General features: G+C 43.7%; 1 protein-coding gene across 4 annotated transcripts in view; it reads right to left on the bottom strand.

Annotated features, from left to right (window-relative positions):
* Positions 1 to 235: 235 nt before the first annotated feature.
* The window catches only part of LOC106582417 (zinc finger E-box-binding homeobox 2), an 83,161-nt gene continuing 61,586 nt past the window's right edge, over positions 236 to 21,810 (bottom strand). For 2 of the 4 annotated variants that reach the window (XM_082967215.1, XM_082967216.1), the window contains 8 exons: positions 15,062 to 15,334; positions 12,203 to 12,271; positions 10,529 to 10,726; positions 10,024 to 10,235; positions 7,183 to 7,291; positions 4,784 to 6,816; positions 4,144 to 4,321; positions 236 to 2,333 (listed from right to left, as the gene is read on the bottom strand). In XM_082967215.1, the coding sequence (XP_082823341.1) occupies positions 1,747 to 2,333; positions 4,144 to 4,321; positions 4,784 to 6,816; positions 7,183 to 7,291; positions 10,024 to 10,235; positions 10,529 to 10,726; positions 12,203 to 12,271; positions 15,062 to 15,334 (3,659 nt within the window). In that variant the 3' untranslated portion in view covers positions 236 to 1,746. The remainder of the gene's footprint in view (positions 2,334 to 4,143; positions 4,322 to 4,783; positions 6,817 to 7,182; positions 7,292 to 10,023; positions 10,236 to 10,528; positions 10,727 to 12,202; positions 12,272 to 15,061; positions 15,335 to 21,810) is intronic. The other 2 variants (XM_014165518.3, XM_082967217.1) reach the window with 2 other exon arrangements.

The following is a 21,810-nucleotide window of genomic DNA, read 5'->3' as shown; positions in this document are numbered from 1 at the left end:
CCGTGTACAGCATGGTAGCCAGGGCACCAAAACAGTGGAGAAGTTGAGCCTTGCACTTCAACGCTCTAAGTTGTAGTGGAAAAAAACCCAGCATGCTGTTCTGCATCTACGTCATATCGCTGAGTTTACCTTTAATAGAAATGCTACAGAGATGAGACTGCTATAGGCCAACTCCTAAATGTGTACAAGTATACATGATCACAGTTAGATTGATAATAAATAGAAGTAATTCAAGTACAAGAAGAATAACACAGCTTTATTCGAATTTATTTTGGCTACATTTATTCGAGCATGGTCATTTCCAAGAGAAATAAAAAATTCAATAATAGCCTACTTAAGACATTTTAGGAATTTTCCATCATCAACACCCCCTCTATCTTAATCTCTTTATACCTGGATGACTAAAATTGATTTTTATTGTCAAAAAATACAGTGTTTTCACAATATTGTATCAAAAGTTCCCCAAATTTCGAATTTCCAGTAGTTTAAAGGAAATAAAATGATAAGAAGAAAATTGACAATTTTAACAATGACTGTTTTTCAAAATACCTTAGAGTGCTTTCTATTCATGATTTTCTCCAATAGTCAATGACAGAATCCTTTACTAAAATATATTTGTTGAGGAACTATAATACTGTACACTACAGTATGAAATAAATACAATTAGGAAATATAAAATGAGTCACATAAATAAAATGGTAATCTTAAAATTTGATTGAAATGTAATTTATGCTTGGGGGAAAAAATCTAGAAAAACAAAAAGTAATACTGAAAAAAGGTAATGAAAAATACAAAAAATTGCACAAACATGTAAACTAACGAACTGCTGTCTCTATCTATGCTAATACTGACATAGGTACTTTGAAAAACTAGGTGAAATATTGATTTAATACTGAAGCCAGAGCAAAGATAATACAAGTAAACTCTGATTTTTACACTGTACAGGGATGGCACTTGCAGAAACGCACAGGTGAAAAGGTTTGCATATAAGGCTTTCTCTTGAGAAAATAAAACCTACTAAGTCTCTTGTCTGTCATATGGAGCCCTTCGTATTTCACAATTCTCTATTTCATTCTGTCACTGCATTCCAGTCCATTGTAAGACTCACAACATCAAAACCACACAGGTTTAAAGTTTCCTTCACATAAAGACAAAAAATGGTGTGGTTAGTTTGCCGAGCAAAAGGGAGGGTAGAACCAAGGACATCACAGTAAGTAGTAGACAAAGTACAACACTGACGGACTGCTACCAAGTCTTCAAGCACGGTATAAATATACATAGGGTTTTTTAAATAGTTTTTTATTGTTTTTGTAGTGATTAAAGGGGCAGAGTGCAATTTCCTGGTTTGGGGTATGAACACAATAAAACACAAGGGTTAACAACATTATAGCACCACACAGCTTTTAGGCCTTATTTAATACTGTACATTAAAGACAGCTTAATTTAATTTGTTTATTATAATGATAATCATTATTACATCATAATGTTGATTCTTAAATAATCCCACCCAGTTTGTCGTCTCAACTCTGATGTTGGCAGTCAGTCACCACATTCCATGAGTCCATCATTATGAGCTTTTGAGAAGCTACCAGTTGCTTGACTTAGCCACTGCAGTGCCCTTCTGAAAACAAAGCCAGTTTCATGTTTGCTGGAAGAATGGAAAAAGGAAATGAAACAAACCATCATGACAAATATTTTCTGCCAGATTTTTTTTTGACTGACTGCAGAATTGATTTAGTCTGCTTCCTAATGGTCTGACTTGGTGTCTCTTTTCCCTTCTGTTGAACTGTCATCGATCGAATGCGCCGCATCTTTCCCCTCGTCATCCCTCGCTGTGTCCATCCTTCCTTCACCCTCGTCCTCTCCTTCCCTGAAACTTCCCGCCTCTTGTCTGTCTGTCACCTCCTCATACGTCTCGTCCACTTCCCTCTGTCCTCGTCCTCCCCTCATCCCTCCTTCCGTGCCATCCCTCAGGATGGTGTCGCCCCCGTCCTCCAGCTGGTCCTCGGGGTCTGAGTAGCCCAGCGGCCCCAGACCCTGTAGGTAGGCCCTCCTCATCAGTAGCTCTGTGGGCTCCATGGGGCCCTGGCCCTTGTCCCAGGCCTCCCTCTCCTCCGCCTCCCTCTCAGCTGCCTCCCTCTCTTCGGCCTCCCTCTTGCAGTAGGAGTAGCGGTGGTTCATGTGCTGGGAGTAGGAGCCTGAGTGAGAGAAGCGCTTGCCACACTTGTCACATTGGTATGGCTTTTCGCCAGAGTGCAGACGCGAGTGCTCGATGAGGTGGTGCTTATGTTTGAAGGCCTTCTTACAGATCGTGCACTGGTGTGGTCGCTTTCCTGCGGAGACACAGGAGACAGGGGAGAGAAGGTGTTACTACAGTGTTACTATGGTCCCCTTCTCTAGAAACACAGAAAAACACAAAGGGAAAATAAACAGTTATTCAGGAGAACAGACACGTAGTACACATGTAATATTAGAGTGAATTTAGTCTGACTTGACACAAAATGTATTGATCATGTTATGTGTATACTGAGTGTAAAAGCATTTATATCATCAATAAGGATTTTTTTTCATTCCCTCCATCATGGTGAAAATAATTATAGGACACAATAATGATAGGAATGAGTAATGTTGTGATTGTACAAATAAATACAAGTACATTTCTCAAATACATTTTAGAAAACAAAACAAAGCGTTAAAAGTAAACCTCAATTTATGGTTGACAATCTAACTTTAGAGCTAATTTCAGTTGCTGCTAGAAAACACTGGGGGGAGTCAGGTGGAAATAAAACCCCTCAACACTCTATGATGGGCGGGGCCGGCGAGCAGCGAGCTAAGCCAGTGAACTCAGATGTTTCGAACACCAAGCAAGGTGAAACTGAAGCGCAGCCTGGCACCAGTGACAGTGTGTTCTCATGACATCATAGGTCCAGATTAAAACGAGTAGGATTAGGCATCCTTCACGTGATGGTGTGACAGTTATATTTATAGGAGGAGGACCTTCACACCACTAGCCCCCTTTGGCCCTCTTCCCTGCCCCCGCAACATGCAGCTCCTCGCACTAAAGGTTTACTACAACTCAGTGGCGCTACCGGAAATATATTCCCTTCCATCTGACTTGTATTAGACAAAATGGGCCTCTCAAATGCAAGTTCAATCGGCCCATATAATAGCACTCTTCCAAAGCGCACATCCCACGCTCACATGCACAAACACCTCCCATCCTACAAAAGCCAATACACATAAAGTGCCCACAGGTGAGCAGCCACGCAACAGAATGCACATACACACACAGACACACACACACAGGCGATTCCTATTCTCAGATAGATTTGGAATGCCTGCGACATCATCCATAGTTGGCATACTTTAAGTGCCCCCCCCCTCCCCCCAATCACCCTCCCCTACATACAGTGGGACAAAAATAGAGGAGACAGAGAATTACTCATGGGGCATTCCATTACAGGATGCTGAAAGAGAGGAGTCCCCAGGAGGAGAGGTCACATCTTTGAAGATCATTTAAAAAATAACCAAACATGCCACACAGGCAAGCCTCCTATACGACCTGTCATTCTGTTAAATACCACCAGGGTCAACGCAGTAATTCTCGTCCCTGTCACTGAAGGCACAGTATATATACTGTATGTCCCTGTGTCTTAACATACTAGCGTGAACTTTAAAAAGACAGTCCCTCTTGAAGCAGAACGTTTGTTTCCAAAATGGCCACTGGTCCTGTTACTTCTGGAGACCATTTTATGATGTCATTTAGAATGCCTGGAGTCAGGATGACTACTTCTATGGTGTCTGTGATGAATGCAATGATGCTCACTTCTACTTTTACTGAATGTTTATGTAACCTCTTTCATATCTAAACAGCTCACTATTCCCAAACCCCTTGTCGATAAGAAAGGAACATATTAAAGGTCATGGATCTGAACACATTAGAATGTAAATTATGAAAGACGAGAGGAAAATAACAATTAAGATTGGTGGGGAAAAAAATGATGTGATCAAGAAGGGAAAAAAGAGAGAGATGAGGAAATAACAAAAAATAACAGCATTCAATGACACAAAACATGGAGGGGGACTGGCACAAAGGTGAAGAGGGAGGGTGGGGTAGAAAACAACTGTCCAAATGTTATATACCTGTGTGTTCATATTTGTGTCTTAGGAGGGAACTGGTCTTCTGGAATGTTTTGTCGCACAAGTCACACGCGTACATACCACTTTCTGTCTTCTTAATCTTCTTCCGGGAGAGGAGTGATTCGTCTGTCAGGTCCTCAAGGCCTGACAGATAGTCCACAGTTCCGTCCAATAGCTCCCCCTATGAGATGAGAGAGGCATATTGTTCAATACTTTGTAAGTAGTCCACACCTGTCACCTAAAACAAAGACACCTTCTGCTCTTAGTTTGATCCCAAGTCCGGACAGGGCTTAGTCGTCGATCCGTACGACCTGTGTACAACCCTTCTTACTTCCCAGGAGAGGATACAGTAAAAAGGGGAACATATGGGCTTTTTAAGTCTGTTTTGTGGATTTGATGTGTGGAGTGGACGTATATACAAAACAGACAGCCACAGTGCAAACTCATCTAATTACAGGAAATTATTTGACAAAAACAACTTTAATATTTTTTTTTTTACTAATCTAAAACATGTAATTTGTTTTGTGTTGAGTGTAACTTTATCCATTAGTTACTAATTTAAAAGGGCAAAATGTTTATTGTTAACCTCTTACTAAAAATGGACTTAGTGAATGGACCTAAAACCACAAAAGGGCTTGCTTACCTGGAAACCTGGTTTCCGTTGGTACTTCCTCGACCTCTGTTGCATTTCAGCGAATGTAGCCGCCCCAGTTGCATAAGTGTAGGCCATGTGGGGTAGGAAGCTCATTGGATCCAGCCCTGGGTATGGCCTCAGGCCTGGGATGCTGGCCTGGGCCTGCATGAAGCTAGGCGGGGGGAATGCTCCATGTGGGGGCAGAGATGTGTACATGTGACCACCACCAAAGGGGTTTATGCCAAAGATGGGGCTAGCACTCTTCTCCGTCTGGTGTCCGCGGTTGCCTCTGTTGTCTCTCTCTGAGCCCAGGAACTCCTTCTTGATGTGGGCCAAGTCCATGGGCTCAGTACCCTGCTCCCGGCTGGAATGGTGGTGGTCACCGTTGCAGTCTGAGATGTAGCCGTTTGGTTTGGACCTCTTTTCTCCCAGTGAGATGCTCTTGCTCATCATGTGTTTTGGCAGAGAAAGGTCCAATGGTGCGTCCCCCCCATGGCCGTCCCCTTCAGAGGCCAGGCTGTTTGGAGTGTACGAGCTGCTCTGGGAGTTTTTAGAAGAAGTGGAGGAGAGATTTAGAGGGGATGGAGTTCTGCTTCTAAGCTGGTTCAAGGGGTCTAGTGGTTTGTCACCCGTCTGCATGTTTGCTGTAAACTGGTTGACCTCTGAGTGTCTGTGGAGAGCGTCACGGTCACCGTTGGTGTTGCCACCGTGTAAATCAGTGAGTGCCATGATGCGGTCCCTGTGTTGCGCCGTGGACATTGGTGACCTGGTTAGCCTGTGGTGCCTGCGCTCCTCTGCACTGCTCCGCTCTGGCGGCGGTGACTGCTTCCTGGGGTTGGCATTGCCCTTATTGTGTTGTTGTTGTTGCTGCTGATTCTTCCACTGGGAGAACCACTCCTTGACGAACTCCTGCGGAAGGCCGACTGCGATGGAGATCTTCAGCAACTCCTCTGAGTTGGGTTCTGTGTTCATGGCGAAGTAGGCCTTGAGCACTGACATGTGGTCCTTGAAGGGGTTGGCGGGGCTGGTGGCGCCCCTCTCTGAAAGAGAGGACAGCAGGGCGGCCTGCTGGTCTGAGGGGAACACTCCCCTGTGGCTGAGAGACACGTCCTCGCTGGGCTGGAGGTGGTTGATCTCCTCGTTCTTCTTACACAGGTAGCGCTCATGCTGGTGCAGTGGGATGGGCCCTGGGAAGGTCTCCTTGCAGAACTGGCAGGAGAACGGCAGGAATGGAACCTGGTGGCTCGCGTGGTGCGACTTGTCCTCATGATCCGTCGAGTGGTTGAGCCTCTCCTTCTTTATGTCCATGTTGATCTGCCTCTTGGAGTCATCGATCAGGCTCTTGGCCTCGTTCACCTTCTCCAGGGTGTAGTCGATAATGCTCTTGGTGGGGCTGCTGTGGCCCACCGCCTGGAAGCTGGCACGCGAAGAGGACAAGGCCAGCTTCTGCTCCTCCATCTGAGCCCCCAGCTCCTTCATATAGGCCCTGAGCTTGGAGATCTCCTCCGGGTTCCCATCCATCTTCTGCCGACACACCGTGTTGTCCACAATCTGGAGGACCTTCTGCACCTCGCTCAGGTTGTTCCCCAGGGACCCGTATCCCAGCAGGGGCAGGTCCAACCCCATTCCACCCAGGTGCTGCAGGGGGCTCTGGGATGTGCTGTGGACCCCCAGGGGGCTGCCTCCTCGGCCGGCTCCATTCATGTAGCCCCCTGGTCCTCCGACGCCATACTGGGAGGCCATCAGTAGCCGGTAGTCGTTTAAGTCCATTGGCTCTGCCTTGATGTCCAGGTGGCCCTGCTGGTCTTGGAGCCCCATGGGGCGGCCGTTCTCCAGCTTGTGGCGGAGCAGAGCCAGGGCGGGGCTTCCCGGGGAGGAGGCGGTGGAGTTAGGAGAGGAGCCAGCCTTGGCGTTGCCTCCATTACTTACTCGTCCATTGACGGAGAACAGACCGACACACTTCTTGCTGCTGATGTGGGAACTGTAGGAGCCGGAGTGGGAGAAGCGCTTCTTGCAGTTGGAGCACTCGTATGGTTTCTCGCCTGTAAACGATAAACAGGTACATGAATTTCAAGTTACTCCATTTTGAATGCTTGCAATTGGCTGGTAGTGAAATAGCTGAAGATTTCTTTCAGTGTGAAAATTAGAATTTCTATTTCTATTACAAGTCTATTCAACGTCTTCTTGAGCTATGGCCTCATCCATATGGCGGAATTAGTCAGTTATGAAACTGGTCTGAAACAGTGAGCTATTATAAAACAGAATGACTAATTTGCTGACAGAGGCCAAAAAGGAACATTATCAATTTTACTCTTATGGCATGAGCCCTCTCTGTCATCTAGCCACAGTCACATGAATACATTTTAAAATGGTGGGCTGACGCCAGCTTGACTCATCTTTGTACCTACCGCTGTGAATGCGAAGATGCTCCTTCAAGTGATGCTTGTATTTGAAGGCTTTTCCACACTCGGTGCATTTGAACTTGCGGTTGCCGGCCCCTTCACTCAGCAGCTGGGGCTGTGGAGGAGATAGAAAAGAGAGTTTTCACATCAGTGCCACCTAAACGTGTTGTGTAAGTGTGGGAGTCACAAATGAACCAGGCACTGGGCGAGATTTCAAGGTAGCTGGCCTTGAGAAGGAATGTAATGAATTTTTCTTAGCTTCAACGTCAGGCTACTTTGCAACACAATAACCCTCCGTCACAAACGTTAACTACATCTAACTACATAAGTATTTTTTAGGGTTTTACATCTGAAATGGTTTAATAAAAATGATGAAGCGTGCAAGGAACTCATGAATCGATTTTGAGAATAGTGTGTGGTTTGAGTTTTTGTGTTCTGTTCAAAGGTAACTGTTTAGTGTAGGTGCATTTCCTGAAATTCAAATGAGTGCAGATAACAAATAAAAACAGCATGTAGAGAGATAAAGCCCCACAAAGACCTTTATGAGAAAGATGTGGGAGGTTTTCATGGTACAATTTCAATTTCAAAAAATCCCTTTTCACTAGTGTTTGCTGAGGAATCTATATATCGTGTGTGTTATTGTGTTTGTGTGATTGTGTATGTGTGTATGTATGGCAGCAGGTGACATTTCAGGTTAGAGCATGTGATTAGGGTTAGACTACTGAATGTGGCTTGAAGGGGACTACATTGTGAAAATGCTAGCGATCTGAAAAATGGGGCCAATGACTGATGTGGTAGAACTTGCCTTCATAACCAAATGTGTGAACAATTACCCCATGCTAAAAATAAATTCCATTGCTCTAGGCACACAGGGGATAAGCAGAGTAGCACAATTCACATGTTTGCACCAATAGCACTCAGGAGCACTCAAATGGAAATCCCTCCACAGACTGGTGCACTAAGGTAGCCTAGTCATAATGACCTTCCATAAGATCCTTTCTTTAACTCTTTTAACTGGAAAGGAAGTACAGAACTAAACAAACACTTAAAGTCATTTGAGGATTATGATACTCCAGATCACTGGGGAAAATACCATCTGCTCTTATTTAAGCCAGTCTGAAGGGGGAAAGGGGGAGGGGGTTCAGGTGAGGGGGTGGAGGTGGAGGGGGACTCCGGGAGGAAGGAGGGTGCTTATTTTAGGAAATCTGACTATTATCACCACTATAATTGGACAATTGTAATGATTCCACTGCTTACTTGCATGGTACGTCATAAGAGACAGTTGTAGGCCTATACTTTTGGTTTTTGGTCTTTATGTTTACAAATTGCTGGTTGTAAATGGTTGTACTTGTACTGATTCCCTGGTTAAAATCAAAATACAGAATTAAATACAATTTTATCCGTCACACGAATTGGTAAACAACAGGTGTAGACTAACAATGAAAAGCTTACTGGCAGGCCCAAACAAAGCAGAGAGAAAGACATTAGAGATATAGAAGACTGAAACACGTATTTAAAAAAGTAATATTTAAATACACAATCAGTAACTGTCACACCCTGATCTGGTTCACCTGTCCTTGTAATTGTCTCCACCCCCCTCCAGGTGTTGCTTATTATCCCTGGTGTATATATATCCCTGTGTTTCCTGTCTCTGTGCCAGTTTGTCTTGTTTGACAAGTCAACCAGTGGTTTTCCTTGCGCCTATCTTTCACAGTCTCTATTTGGTTCTAGTCCTCCTGGTTTCAACCCGTGCCTGTCCTGACTCCGAACCCACCTGCCTGACCACTCTACCTGTTCTGACTACCAGCCTGCCTATCCCCTTGTACTGTTTTGATCTGGTTTCTGACCCCTGCCTGGCCTGACCTCGAGACTGCCTATCGCCTGGTACTGTTTGGACTCTGACCTGGTTTATGAACTCTCGCCTGTCCCCGACCTGCCTTTGCCTACTCTCTTTGTTATAATAAATATCGTAGCTCTACCATCTGCCTCGTGTCTGCATTTGGGTCTCGCATTGTGTCCTGATAGTAACGATAACTAGGCTATATACACGGGGTACCAGTACCAAGTCGACGTGCGGGGGTACGAGGTAATTGAGGTAGACATGTACAAATAACTAGGAATAAAGTGACAGATAAACAGTAGCAGCACTATCTATAAAACTGGTACTTAATAAATGGTATTCTCAGTGAAAGCACTGCGTATTGAACCATAGGAAATGGTCCAAATCTCTGCTACTATGTATGAGTGCTCATTTCTAATCAAATCTGGTCCATTTCTAGCAACAGCTGATGTAAAAAGTCAGATGGCCTGAGGAAGGCAATATGCTAGCACATCCCACGCAGGCCTCACTAAAGGAAGACGCTTGGGGGAGCGCAACACAATGCAGCTGTGAACAAGCAGTGTGGGGGTCTGAAGCAGTGTGGGGGTCTGAAGCAGTGTGGGGGTCTGAAGCAGTGTGGGGGTCTGAAGCAGTGCGGGGGTCTGAAGCAGTGCGGGGGTCTGAAGCAGTGCTGGGTCAGAAGTAACTTGTTTAATGTGAGAGGAGTAGAGGATGACAGGAAGAGGAAAGGAGAATACTAATTCACTCGAGAATATGATTCTCCATGCAGAAGAAAAGAGCATCCAGTCACCATGAGGAAGCCATTAAAGCCATTATAATTAACACAAATCTTAAAAGGAAAAATAAATGAGTGAAGGGCAGTGGCCTAAAATGATACTGTGTGTTTCACCCAGATCGTTGGTCGAACCCACACAACGACACAACAGTGTGAAGGAGATGAGATGAAAGAAAAGAAAGAGTAAAAGAAAAACTGAAAAACATCACGTCTGTCTGTCTGTCTGTCTTACCTGATCGATCCCTGGCTTGTGCATGGCCATATGTCTCTCCAGCAGTGTTCGGTGTGAGAAGGTCTCGCTGCACAGTGGGCAGGGTATGCTCTCCTTGTTCTTCTCATGGCGGTACTTGATGTGCTCCTTGAGTGATGTCAGCCGCTTGTAGCCCCGGTCGCAGTAAGGACAGGTCAACAGTTGGGTGAAAGCATCTGGAGTCAGTGACAGTTCTGTACGGGGGAAAGGAGGAGGAGGAGTTGTCATAAGGTCAGCCAGTAGACCCTGATGGGCAACATGCCCAGGTTGTAAACAGAGGAAGTGCAACAAGCAAGATGACTATCTCTACTTCACAAAGACTCTATGTAGAGTCACCATCATCTTACACTTAAACACAGACTGCCCATAAAAGTCAGTCAGTAACACTATTGGGGACAAAGAAACAGAGGTGGAAGGCCTTTAATGCAGTTTATGAGACTGCAAATAGTCATAGATTTACTGTAAAATGGATTTTATGGATTCTCACCGTTTTCGTTTTCGTCTTGCCCAATGGTTTCGGGAGTTCCGAGTCGTGTCACTTCCTCTGGGGCTTCTGGGTAAATGATGGCGGTGTCGCCACGCTGGAGGTATTCAGCGATGCTGGCCGAGAGGCCGTCACTCTCCTCCAGTTTACTACACTTAGTGAAGTAGTCGTCAAGCTCTGACACCCCATCCATACCATTAACTGTATAAGATGAGGAGGAGGATGGAGAGGGGGAGGAGGAGGAGGTGGAGAGGGGGAGGTAGAGAAGAAGAGAGAGGAAGACAAATGAGAATATTGGTCGGTCTCCATCTTCCTTCCCCCATTTTGAGATGTGATGCACAGCTACATTATATTGGCCACACAGGGAAATAGACTGGTCTCTAAATGTGATAAAGGACACTGAGGGAGGGAAGCATTAAGCCACTACTTAGAGGGAAGTATACATTTAAGTTACCGTTAATGATGCCATGTAATGGCCTCGACAAAGAAAAATACTAGATAATTTCATCATTAAGTGATGTTCACAACCCATTTTAAAGCTTTTAGACATTTTAACTGAAATATTTCCTAGTGTAACGGGTAATTGGTTTAGGTTGCAATTAGATTTTCTGGTTTACAGATTACACTTAGAATTCTCTCTCTACATAATTTAAAGCAGAGATTTGATTATGAGTAAGAAGATGTGAGGCTATATCTGCTAAACAGTCAGTGTAGGTATAATGGTACATCAGGTGTCCAATGTATTCATCAGCTGATTTAACAAATCAGGGCAGTTAGTGTGGCTACATTTATTTGTCTTAGGATCAATACTGTTTGCTATTGGCTTGTGTGTTGTGTGCAGCTGTGACACAGATTCTGTGTATATTTTTGTTGTTGAAAATATCCTTAAAACGAAGGACACTGAACTGTCCCCAAGAGGCTTGGATCCCTTGAAGTTACTTTAGGCAAGATTGTGTTGATAAAATGCTTAACTGCAAAGACATTGTGATTCACTGCCAGGACAAACTACAATTTTAAACCAATTTGAAAGTACATGAATCAAACAAATGAGATTTAGGTCAAAATTCAATTTTGTAGCAAGATGTGATTTGTGTTGCACTCTCACTAAACTTGCAAATGTTTGCTTTGCTTTCCCTCGCTTTGATGCACGAGGAGGGACATTATCTCTCATGGCCCTTGACTGTGTGTGTGTCTGTGTGTGTGTTTCCTATTAGGTATATCACCTGCTGCAAGGGGTTATAATCATGTCTCTTCCTAGTGTGTTATATATATATATTTTTTTTTTAGGGGGTAGATCAGCTTTAATATTGCAGATAGACTGTAGCTTCCATCAATTACATTTACATTTTAGTCATTTAGCAGACGCTCTTATCCAGAGCAACTTACAGTAGTGAATGCATACATGATTTTTTTGCAAATATATAAATATATGTATGGGGCTCCTGAGTGGCACAGCGGTCTAAGGCACTGCATCTCAGTGCCAGAGGCGTCACTACACACCCTGGTTCGATTCCAGGTTGTATCACAACCGGCCGTGATTGGGAGTCCCATAGGGCAGCACACAATTGCCAAGCGGCATTAGGGTTTGGCTGGGGTAGGCCGTCATTGTATATAAGAATGCATTCTTAACTGACTTCCCTAGTTAAATAAAAGTTAAATAAAGAGGGTGGAAGTCACCTGTACCACTTCCTACAGAGTGAAGAGACCCCTCTGGCCCCAAGGGATCATATTCATCCTTCCTTTCATCTATGAAGGAGAGGAGAAAAGGGCTCAAAATCAGACAATCAACTGTGGCTAACACAGCACTCAATAAACTGAAGTATGACCATGGTTTAACACTCGAGGCAAAGTCAACTAGAATGCACATGCTACCCTGACAATTCAGTTAAGTACCTCTTTCCATTCAGCCACGGCTTGTAATATGAATGTATTTTCCTGATAATGAGGGACAGGCAGGCGAGGGGTGTACATATACTGTGCCCATTGTGTTTGTTCCTCCTGGCCCCAGTCATGTGACTCCTCAACAGGAGTCACAAGAATCATATGCTTTCCCTCTTCAAAGGAGGGATATACAACACCCCTGCCTGCATGCTGCAGCAGAGGAGAGGGAGGGGGCGGCAGGGGGGAGAAAACGAGAACAGTCAGATTTTCTCCCCCCTCTTTCATTTACAGCAGGTTACTTTTCAAAACTTCCTTCCTCATGAGCAATGTGTCAAACAGGAACCTAATGCTGTGCTTTTTTATACCAAAATAGTCTTGCTATGAGTCAAATGAGTCACAAGGTACTATACACAACCTATTGAGAACATGTCAACATAGGATCAATGTTTATAGTCGATTGGCAGCTACCTTCAACAAAGGTTGAAGGTAGAATGTATGGGAATTAGCAGGTGACTTTCCTTCTTCAATTCCTAAATATTGTGGAGGAAAACTATTTTCTTTCTCATAATTCCAAGATGAACTGTAATCAAGAAGCGAGGTCTCACACTTCTCCCTACAATGTTTCGCCCCTGCACCATGCAGATAAAATGGTGATGCTGCATGTTTCAGAGAACAACTGCAAAAATGCATGCCTCTCCTGATGGGGAAAGCATTGTTGCTTCCCTTCGCCTCAACTTCAGAATCACTGCCAGACTTAACAGAATGAGTTTCATTCAGCCAACATGGGGCTTTTTGTGGGTTCCAGGCCTCAGAGTAAGGACAAAGACATGTGAGTCACGCCCTGTGTCACTGTCGTAGAATCTAGACACTGTACTCAAGTTTCATTCTATTTTCAGTAGGCCCCTCCTTCACTACACTTACAGTACTACTTGCACTGTATATGAAATCTGAAATATAAAATGGAGGCTCTTTGTGTTTTTCACTCAGTAGTCTTTTTTCCTAGAGAGGCAGAGGCAAGATGGCGTGTACAGTAAATTAGCATTTCTGTTATTTTTGTGGTAAATCTTGATTCGATCCTTTGTGCATTCTCAATGTGACTCAGTACCTTGAAGTGACACCCAAGTCTTTTACATCTGTTACCTGAGTGAAACGAATATATGAATATAACAAATATGTGGGTTGTCTATCTCTCATCTTTCATCAGTTTACATATAAATGTCAAATGCCAGTTGAATTCAAATCAAACCACTCAGCAAATAGCTAGGTTAGCATTAGCTATAATGGACTGTAGCAGATGTGCTAATCTGACATTGATTTCTTTTTACAGCTTTCTTATAATGATCATGATAATAATGATTCTATACACATATGCTCCCCATATCAAGGCTCTTTTCATTTACATTTCGTTTTGGACCGGGTTCAAATTTTCTTAAACTATTTCCCAGTCCCTCATATTTCCCAATTCAGCAGCACAGCTTGCCACCAAGTCATTAACAGAGACGGATAGTCAACGCAGGTCCATTTAAAAAAAAAAAAAAATGGGTGTCTCGCATGAGTTTTCTCTGCACTCTGTATCTGTCAGGCGGCCACAGAATGGTGGGCCTATTAAGCATGTAAATGGCCATCATAAAGCTCTGAATTTCATTTAGGGATGTTAATGAGTCCTGCAAAAGCCTGGCTCCCTCTTTAACGATCCCGTTTGGCTTCTAATTAAAAGTATTTGTCTTTGCGGCCCTGGCGACACCAGTTGTCCTGTCACTGATGCAGATGAGTTGGAAGGGGAGGGGGGAATGGAGAGGGAGGAAGAGAGAGAGAGAGAGAGGGTGGGTTGACAGGTTTTACATGTGCTACTTGCTTATCATTGGTAGCTCTGCCTGTATGCGGGAGTTAGAGGCTCCGTTGGTCACAGCCCACTAAACTGAGTCTAATTATAAGAGTTACAATTATGGGTCAATGAGAATGAAAGGCTGGCTGTTTCACAGCGCTTCATAGATTGAACTAAAATATTGTGACATTCTCCTCTGCCGAGATCTTGAGTATATTGAACTGTTTGGAGTTAACTTTATTCCTCTGAAAGTATGTGAAACCAATGAAGAGACAATGCTTTTACCGAGCCAAGACAACAGAGAGAGAAACATTATTGAGACAGTGCTTTTACAAAGCCAAGACAAAAGAGAGAAGGAGAGCAAAGAGGGGACGGAGAACGGTGAGAGGTGAGAGGTCAGAGGTGCTAGAGGGTGTGAACAGTCATACAGAGATGAGTACGGGAGGGAGGTGGTTTAGCGATGTGAGCCTGTGAAGCACCTAAAGTGCTGACTGTATTTCAGCAGCAACACGTCTCACTAGAATAGAGCACTGTGTTAATCTCTACAATCTCCTGTCAACCTCACAGAGATCCGGAAATGGAAAAAATAGACAGAGTATAGCACAAAGCCATTTCCCAGGCTCCAACTATTTTAGCAGAAACTGAAGAGGTCAATATACTGTATTATTATGAGTTCTGTAATTGATATACATAAGTGAAGTGTGTTGATTGATTTACTGTCAAAGCACTTTGTAAAACAGGCTGATGTAAAAAGGGTTATATAAATGCATTGGATTGATATAGGCTACTGATTTATATTGTGCAGGTGTTGACCTGATCAGATCACTCACCAGTCCCATTGAGGTGTCTGTGTTGGTTGTCTCCCAGGCGGCAGGCGTGGTGGTGGCTCTGCCGCCCGTCCCTGCCCTCTGACCCCTCTGCTCCACCCCTGTAGGACAGCAGGGCGTGGCCCACCCTGGGTGATGCCTCCAGGTTAGGCACGCTGGCTCCGGCAGGGCTACCACCCTCCTCCCCATTGGTCAGGCCATTCTCCTCTGAGAGCAGCGTCCTGTCATCCTCGTCTGTCTCAGAGCTCATCTCCACCACATTCTCATAGGTCAGCACTGCAAGACACAAACAAAGAGACGCTGTTAGGTTTCTAAAACAACATCCGCCTAACTCGGCTCTGATGGTAGAAAGGAGAAAGTCGTTTTCCTGCTTTGAATAGTTTGGGGAGCTTTTTATACAGATCACACAACCTAGGAACCAAATGGACAGCTTGTAATATTACATCCCTGAACCTTGAGAAAAATGTGGTTCATTTTGATTCAGGCTGAACTCAAGGGCCTTCACGGTAACCTATAAATATGTCCACTGGTGTAGATGAAAAATACTCTGATGAAGGTGCATGAGAGAAGCAGACATAGGCCCAAAAGAAAAAGAGGGAGGTGGGAACAAATAATATAACAAAATGTAAAAGCCATGACATCATGGGAACTAGGCGCAGGAAAGAGAGCCCTCGGGGATAGAAAATAGAGCACAATTTTCAGGTTCATTTTGAGTTCTGTGTATGCCTAATAAAGCAATATTTCACCAAGCTTTCATGCACGTTATCTCTGGAAGGCGCTGCCAACTCCAGACAGCGAATGGGAAGTGGCTTAAAATTATGCGTTTTTTAAGTCAATTGCTTGTTTGGGGATATTATTTGGTTCCCCTCAACAGTTTTTGGAAACCATAAACCTTTACATCCCAACGGCATACCATTCCCGCACACGTTCCCATGGAAGAGAATAAAAAAATATGTTTTTTTCCACTTTTCCCCTTTGGGTACATGGAGATTAGGCATTGCATATCTGTTCATAATATGATCTTTGTTTGACTGTATGGTTCGGCACTTGCCTCCTGGACAACTGCACAACAGGTGCAAATTAAAAAGAGTAAGCACGGTGGGGTGGGCTGAAATCTGCTGACCCGGGCTGAATTCCAAGAGCAGCGGAGGGGGGTGTAGGGCGTGGGACAAAACCCTCTTTAATAAGAGGTGTGACCACAAGGATTTAGGGGGAGTTCAGACAGGGTAATGCCCTCGCCGATCAAAAAAGAAAAGAAAGAGAGATGGAGAGAAAGAAAAGGCTGAAAAGTGAGACGTGAAAACACGTTGTGTGGTCTAGGTATATGTTGGATATAACATGATTTCATTTAACGTCTTAAACCACCCTCACACACCCTCCCCTCTTTAGTCCCGCCACTACAGCAACAGCAGTGGATTTGCCTTTCGCTGAATTCAATATCTGACCCTTTTTTTATTTTTTATTCTGAGCTAAGAGCAGTTTGGGAAAGACCAGTGAAAAGACCAGCTAGCATCCTATCCACTTTAAGAAATTGTGTTTTTGCCATCTAGACTTGAGTGTGTTATTATGCCACAGAAAATATGTAGGCACAGTTCCTCTAGGAAAGGATATTATTCAACTCATTTCTTCCTGGAAAAAGAGAGAGAAAGATGCATGCTTTCCATTCCTAGAATCACTCATCGGCCGACAAAGATAAATGTTTGCAGGAAAAAACACGAAGACAACTGTTTGTTTGTTACTTTACTTATGTTGCTCAGATACTTGGCCAGTGTGTGGCGGTGGGCGGTAGGCGGATGAAGAAAATTCAGTAACCTCCCAAACAAAAGCAATTCATTGAACTGTTTGTCTCCCTGGTCACATGGTCTAGTAGTGTGGCAGATGTTACAGGACTAAAGCTACAGGCTAAAGACTACAGAGCCTGGTTCCTCTCTAGGTTTCTTCCTAGGTTCCTGCCTTTCTAGGGACTTTTCCTAGCCACGTGCTTCTACATCTGCATTGCTAGCTGTTTGGAGTTTTAGGCTGGGTGTCTGTATAGCACTTTGTGAAAAGGGCTTTATAAATACATTTGATTGATTGATACAGGCTGGGATCTCAGTTTGTGTGTGTCTAAATCAATAGTGCTGGTTGCAAATTACTTTAGACATGCTACCTATACGTACAAGTTGCCATACTCTTGACGGTAGTTAGCAAACCGTTTTCTGCAGGTTTGAGTTAGGATAAAGCGAGTTACAACAACTCTGCCACAGAGAGAGCCAGGGAGTGAGTGTGCTTTGTCTCCGGTGACATCTTTGATGGAGCGCCACCCTTCGCTCCGTCTTGTCGCACCTCCATTGTGTGTGGAACGCCGCCGTTCCGACCTGCTGAACTCACAGAGATCCATTGTCTCCGTCCGTCACCTCTCCATCGATCGATTCATTGTGCTCATTCAAGGATCCCGAAACAAAGCAGCAACAACGCTTGCTATTTTCATCAGACCGCTCTCTCTCTGCGTCTCCTGCTCTCTCTCCCTCTTTCACTGCCTCTCTCTCGCTCCCTCTGCTGCTCTCTCCCTCTCTCTCTCTGCTGCTCTCTCCCTCTCTCTCTCTGCCTCTCTCTCTCCCCCTCTCTCTCTGCCTCTCTCTACCTCTCTCTCTCTGCCTCTCTCTCCCTCTCTCTCTCTCTCTCCCTCTCTCTCTCTCTCTCCCTCCTCTCCCTCCCTCTCTCTGTCTGCCTCTCTCTGTCTGCCTCTCTCCCTCTCTTTTCCCTCCATCTCTCTCCCTCTCTCTGTCTGCCTCTCTCTCTCCCTCTCTCTCTCGACTCTCCCTCTCTCTCTCTCCCCCTCTCTCTCCCTCCCTCTCTCTGCCTCTCTCCCTCTCTTTTCCCTCCATCTCTCTCCCTCTCGCTCTCTCCCTCTCTCTCTCTGCCTCTCTCTCTCCCCCTCTCTCTCTGCCTCTCTCTACCTCTCTCTCTGCCTCTCTCTCCCTCTCTCTGTCTCTCCCTCTCTCTCTCTCTCTCCCTCTCTCTCCCTCCCTCTCTCTGTCTGCCTCTCTCTGTCTGCCTCTCTCCCTCCCTTTTCCCTCCATCTCTCTCCCTCTCTCTGTCTGCCTCTCTCTCTCCCTCTCTCTCTCGACTCTCCCTCTCTCACTCTCCCTCTCTTGCTCAGCTCCCCTGAATGAGACATTAGCTCCAAGTCAAACTTTTGGGGGTCTCTAAATAATCTTAATTTAACCATTCACCTATTTCTTTAAAAGGCAGTGGTAAATATGAAAATAAAAGCACCCCCACCTCTCTATAATGGTTTAAACCATTTATTTATACATGGCTGCACAAACCGTCTCCCTGTCCATGAATGGTGCAAATTCTATAGAGGCGCTGTCCACTCAGTAGTGCTGAATTTCAGCCTCAGCTGAGCACCCTTAAAAGCATAGATTTTCCAAAATAGCCTATTAGTTTAATCCAATTCATTAGATTTATCCGTTATTTTATCATTGTTTGCTTTTGTCAGTCAGCTGTTTAGAACGCTCATTTCTTTGTTTTTCAGGTGTGTGTGGGAATTGGTGTTCTCCGTGGCCACAAGAAGTCAACCATCTATTTAACTTTATTATTTTCTATCAAAATGTGTTTTCTTTCCTGGATCAGCTGATGATGGTCGACAATATCACTAGACAACTAGACATCAACGCGCATCCAGTCCATCCAGCTAGATTTTCGAGTTCCCAGTTGTTTTGTTGTGCGAGATAAGCAGTTTTTTCTGAAACCTGTGTGTGTTAATATAGTGTAATATTTCCTCGGCTGAGATAGTAGGCTACCAGCAGTGGTGCAAGCCTAGTGGAGGATTTACCCACCTTTTTCAGAAATTTGCATTGAAAGTATAGGGAGCGTAAAAATATTTCACCACGACCCGCAATCAGAGTTTAGCCCCTTTATTTAACACACTAGGCTAGATCACTGGCTACAGGTAGGCTTATTTGAAGCTCATGGTAATACACACTGTAGCCTAGGCTAGTAAATTAACTGTGTTAGGGTGACTGACCATGACGCTTTTTACTGTGACACTTCCGGCCTCATTTCATGTGGCCCGACTACAAAGACGGTCAATTTGTCAGCAAGACGCAATCACCTAACGTGATTGCGTCTGGTGTTTTGTAAACAGATGTCCATTTCCATTAATCAAATGTCGCAAGAGCACACGCAGTGCACTGTTTGGATGCTGGAGTTATTTCAGCGTGGATGATGATGCACAGGTAGCCTACATTTTTTTAAGTGATTTTTTTGACAGTCCTAGACATACCTACACCTGCTAACAGTTACATCTGAAAATGATCACTGAGTCTCCATCAGAATATCATGTTCATGTTGCTGTCCGAATCATCTCTTGTATTTATCTCAAGTCAAACATTATTTCCCCTTGCTTCCAGCCTAGCATTTAGTTTGGTACAGCAGGGGTTAATATAAGCCTAGCATTTAGTTTGGTACAGCGTGTGTTAATATAAGCCTAGCATTTAGTTTGGTACAGCAGGGGTTAATATAAGCCTAGCATTTAGTTTGGTACAGCGTGTGTTAATATAAGCCTAGCATTTAGTTTGGTACAGCAGGGTGTTAATATAAGCCTAGCATTTAGTTTGGTACAGCGTGTGTTAATATAAGCCTAGCATTTAGTTTGGTACAGCGGGGGTTAATATAAACCTAGCATTTAGTTTGGTACAGCAGGGGGTTAATATAAACCTAGCGTTTAGTTTGGTACAGCAGGGGGTTAATATAAACCTAGCGTTTAGTTTGGTACAGCAGGGGGTTAATATAAACCTAGCATTTAGTTTGGTACAGCGGGTGTTAATATAAACCTAGCATTTAGTTTGGTACAGCAGGGGGTTAATATAAACCTAGCATTTAGTTTGGTACAGTAGGGGGTTAATATAAACCTAGCATTTAGTTTGGTACAGCAAGGGTTAATATAAACCTAGCATTTAGTTTGGTACAGCGGGTGTTAATATAAACCTAGCATTTAGTTTGGTACAGCAGGGGGTTAATATAAACCTAGCATTTAGTTTGGTACAGCAGGGGGTTAATATAAACCTAGTATTTAGTTTGGTACAGCAGGGGTTAATATAAACCTAGCATTTAGTTTGGTACAGTAGGGGGTTAATATAAACCTAGCATTTAGTTTGGTACAGCAGGGGCTAATATAAACCTAGCATTTAGTTTGGTACAGCGGGTGTTAATATAAACCTAGCATTTAGTTTGGTACAGCAGGGGGTTAATATAAACCTAACATTTAGTTTGGTACAGCAGGGGTTAATATAAACCTAGTATTTAGTTTGGTACAGCAGGGGGTTAATATAAACCTAGCATTTAGTTTGGTACAGCAGGGGGTTAATATAAACCTAGCATTTAGTTTGGTACAGCAGGGGGTTAATATAAACCTAGCATTTAGTTTGGTACAGCAGGGGTTAATGTAAACCTAGCATTTAGTTTGGTACAGCAGGGGGTTAATATAAACCTAGCATTTAGTTTGGTACAGCAGGGGGTTAATATAAACCTAGCATTTAGTTTGGTACAGCAGGGGGTTAATATAAACCTAGCATTTAGTTTGGTACAGCAGGGGGTTAATATAAACCTAGCATTTAGTTTGGTACAGCAGGGGTTAATATAAACCTAGCATTTAGTTTGGTACAGTAGGGGGTTAATATAAACCTAGCATTTAGTTTGGTACAGCAGGGGCTAATATAAACCTAGCATTTAGTTTGGTACAGCGGGTGTTAATATAAACCTAGCATTTAGTTTGGTACAGCAGGGGGTTAATATAAACCTAACATTTAGTTTGGTACAGCAGGGGTTAATATAAACCTAGCATTTAGTTTGGTTCAGCAGGGGTTAATATAAACCTAGTATTTAGTTTGGTACAGCAGGGGGTTAATATAAACCTAGTATTTAGTTTGGTACAGCGGGTGTTAATATAAACCTAGCATTTAGTTTGGTACAGCAGGGGTTAATATAAACCTAGCATTTAGTTTGGTACAGCAGGGGTTAATATAAACCTAGTATTTAGTTTGGTACAGCGGGTGTTAATATAAACCTAGTATTTAGTTTGGTACAGCAGGGGGTTAATATAAACCTAGCATTTAGTTTGGTACAGCAGGGGGTTAATATAAACCTAGCATTTAGTTTGGTACAGCAGGGGTTAATATAAACCTAGTATTTAGTTTGGTACAGCGGGTGTTAATATAAACCTAGTATTTAGTTTGGTAAGCCTCGCTGTTCTGCGTGTCTGAACTCAGAAACAATGTTTCACTTTAGAATTGTGATCTCTGTAGTACCACACATAGAGTGAACGGTGCCCAGACGAGACAACTTTTTTTGAGAAAGTCGAAATCACGCATCAACGTCATTATCATGGACATATCCAGGTAAACATCCCAATTGAATGAAAGCTCTAACAAACAAAAATGCAGCTAGGTTCATTGTTTGACGTGACTGAGTTAGCTGAAGTTGGCGAGCTAGCTAGTAAGTGACACGAACGTTAGCTATCCAGCCTGCATAGCAACCAATTTGTTTAGAATGGACGACCAGACCTTTTGCATAGCAACTATGCAGCAATAATTAATGACTGGCTCGCGTCTGTAGCAACATGACCAAAAATAACTAATAACCTGATTTTTTTTGTCCGGACTATCTCTTCTGGTGGAATAATTCAATTGTATGAATTGACTTGTCAAATTAACGTTTTAATGAAAATATATCATTCGTTGTTATTTTTAAATACCATGTCAGGCTGA

This window comes from Salmo salar, chromosome 21 (assembly GCF_965601325.2).
Source record: "Salmo salar chromosome 21, fSalSal1, whole genome shotgun sequence".
NCBI lineage: Eukaryota > Metazoa > Chordata > Actinopteri > Salmoniformes > Salmonidae > Salmo > Salmo salar.
Note: the sequence above shows the minus strand (reverse complement) of the source record. Positions and strands in the feature narration are given on the sequence as shown.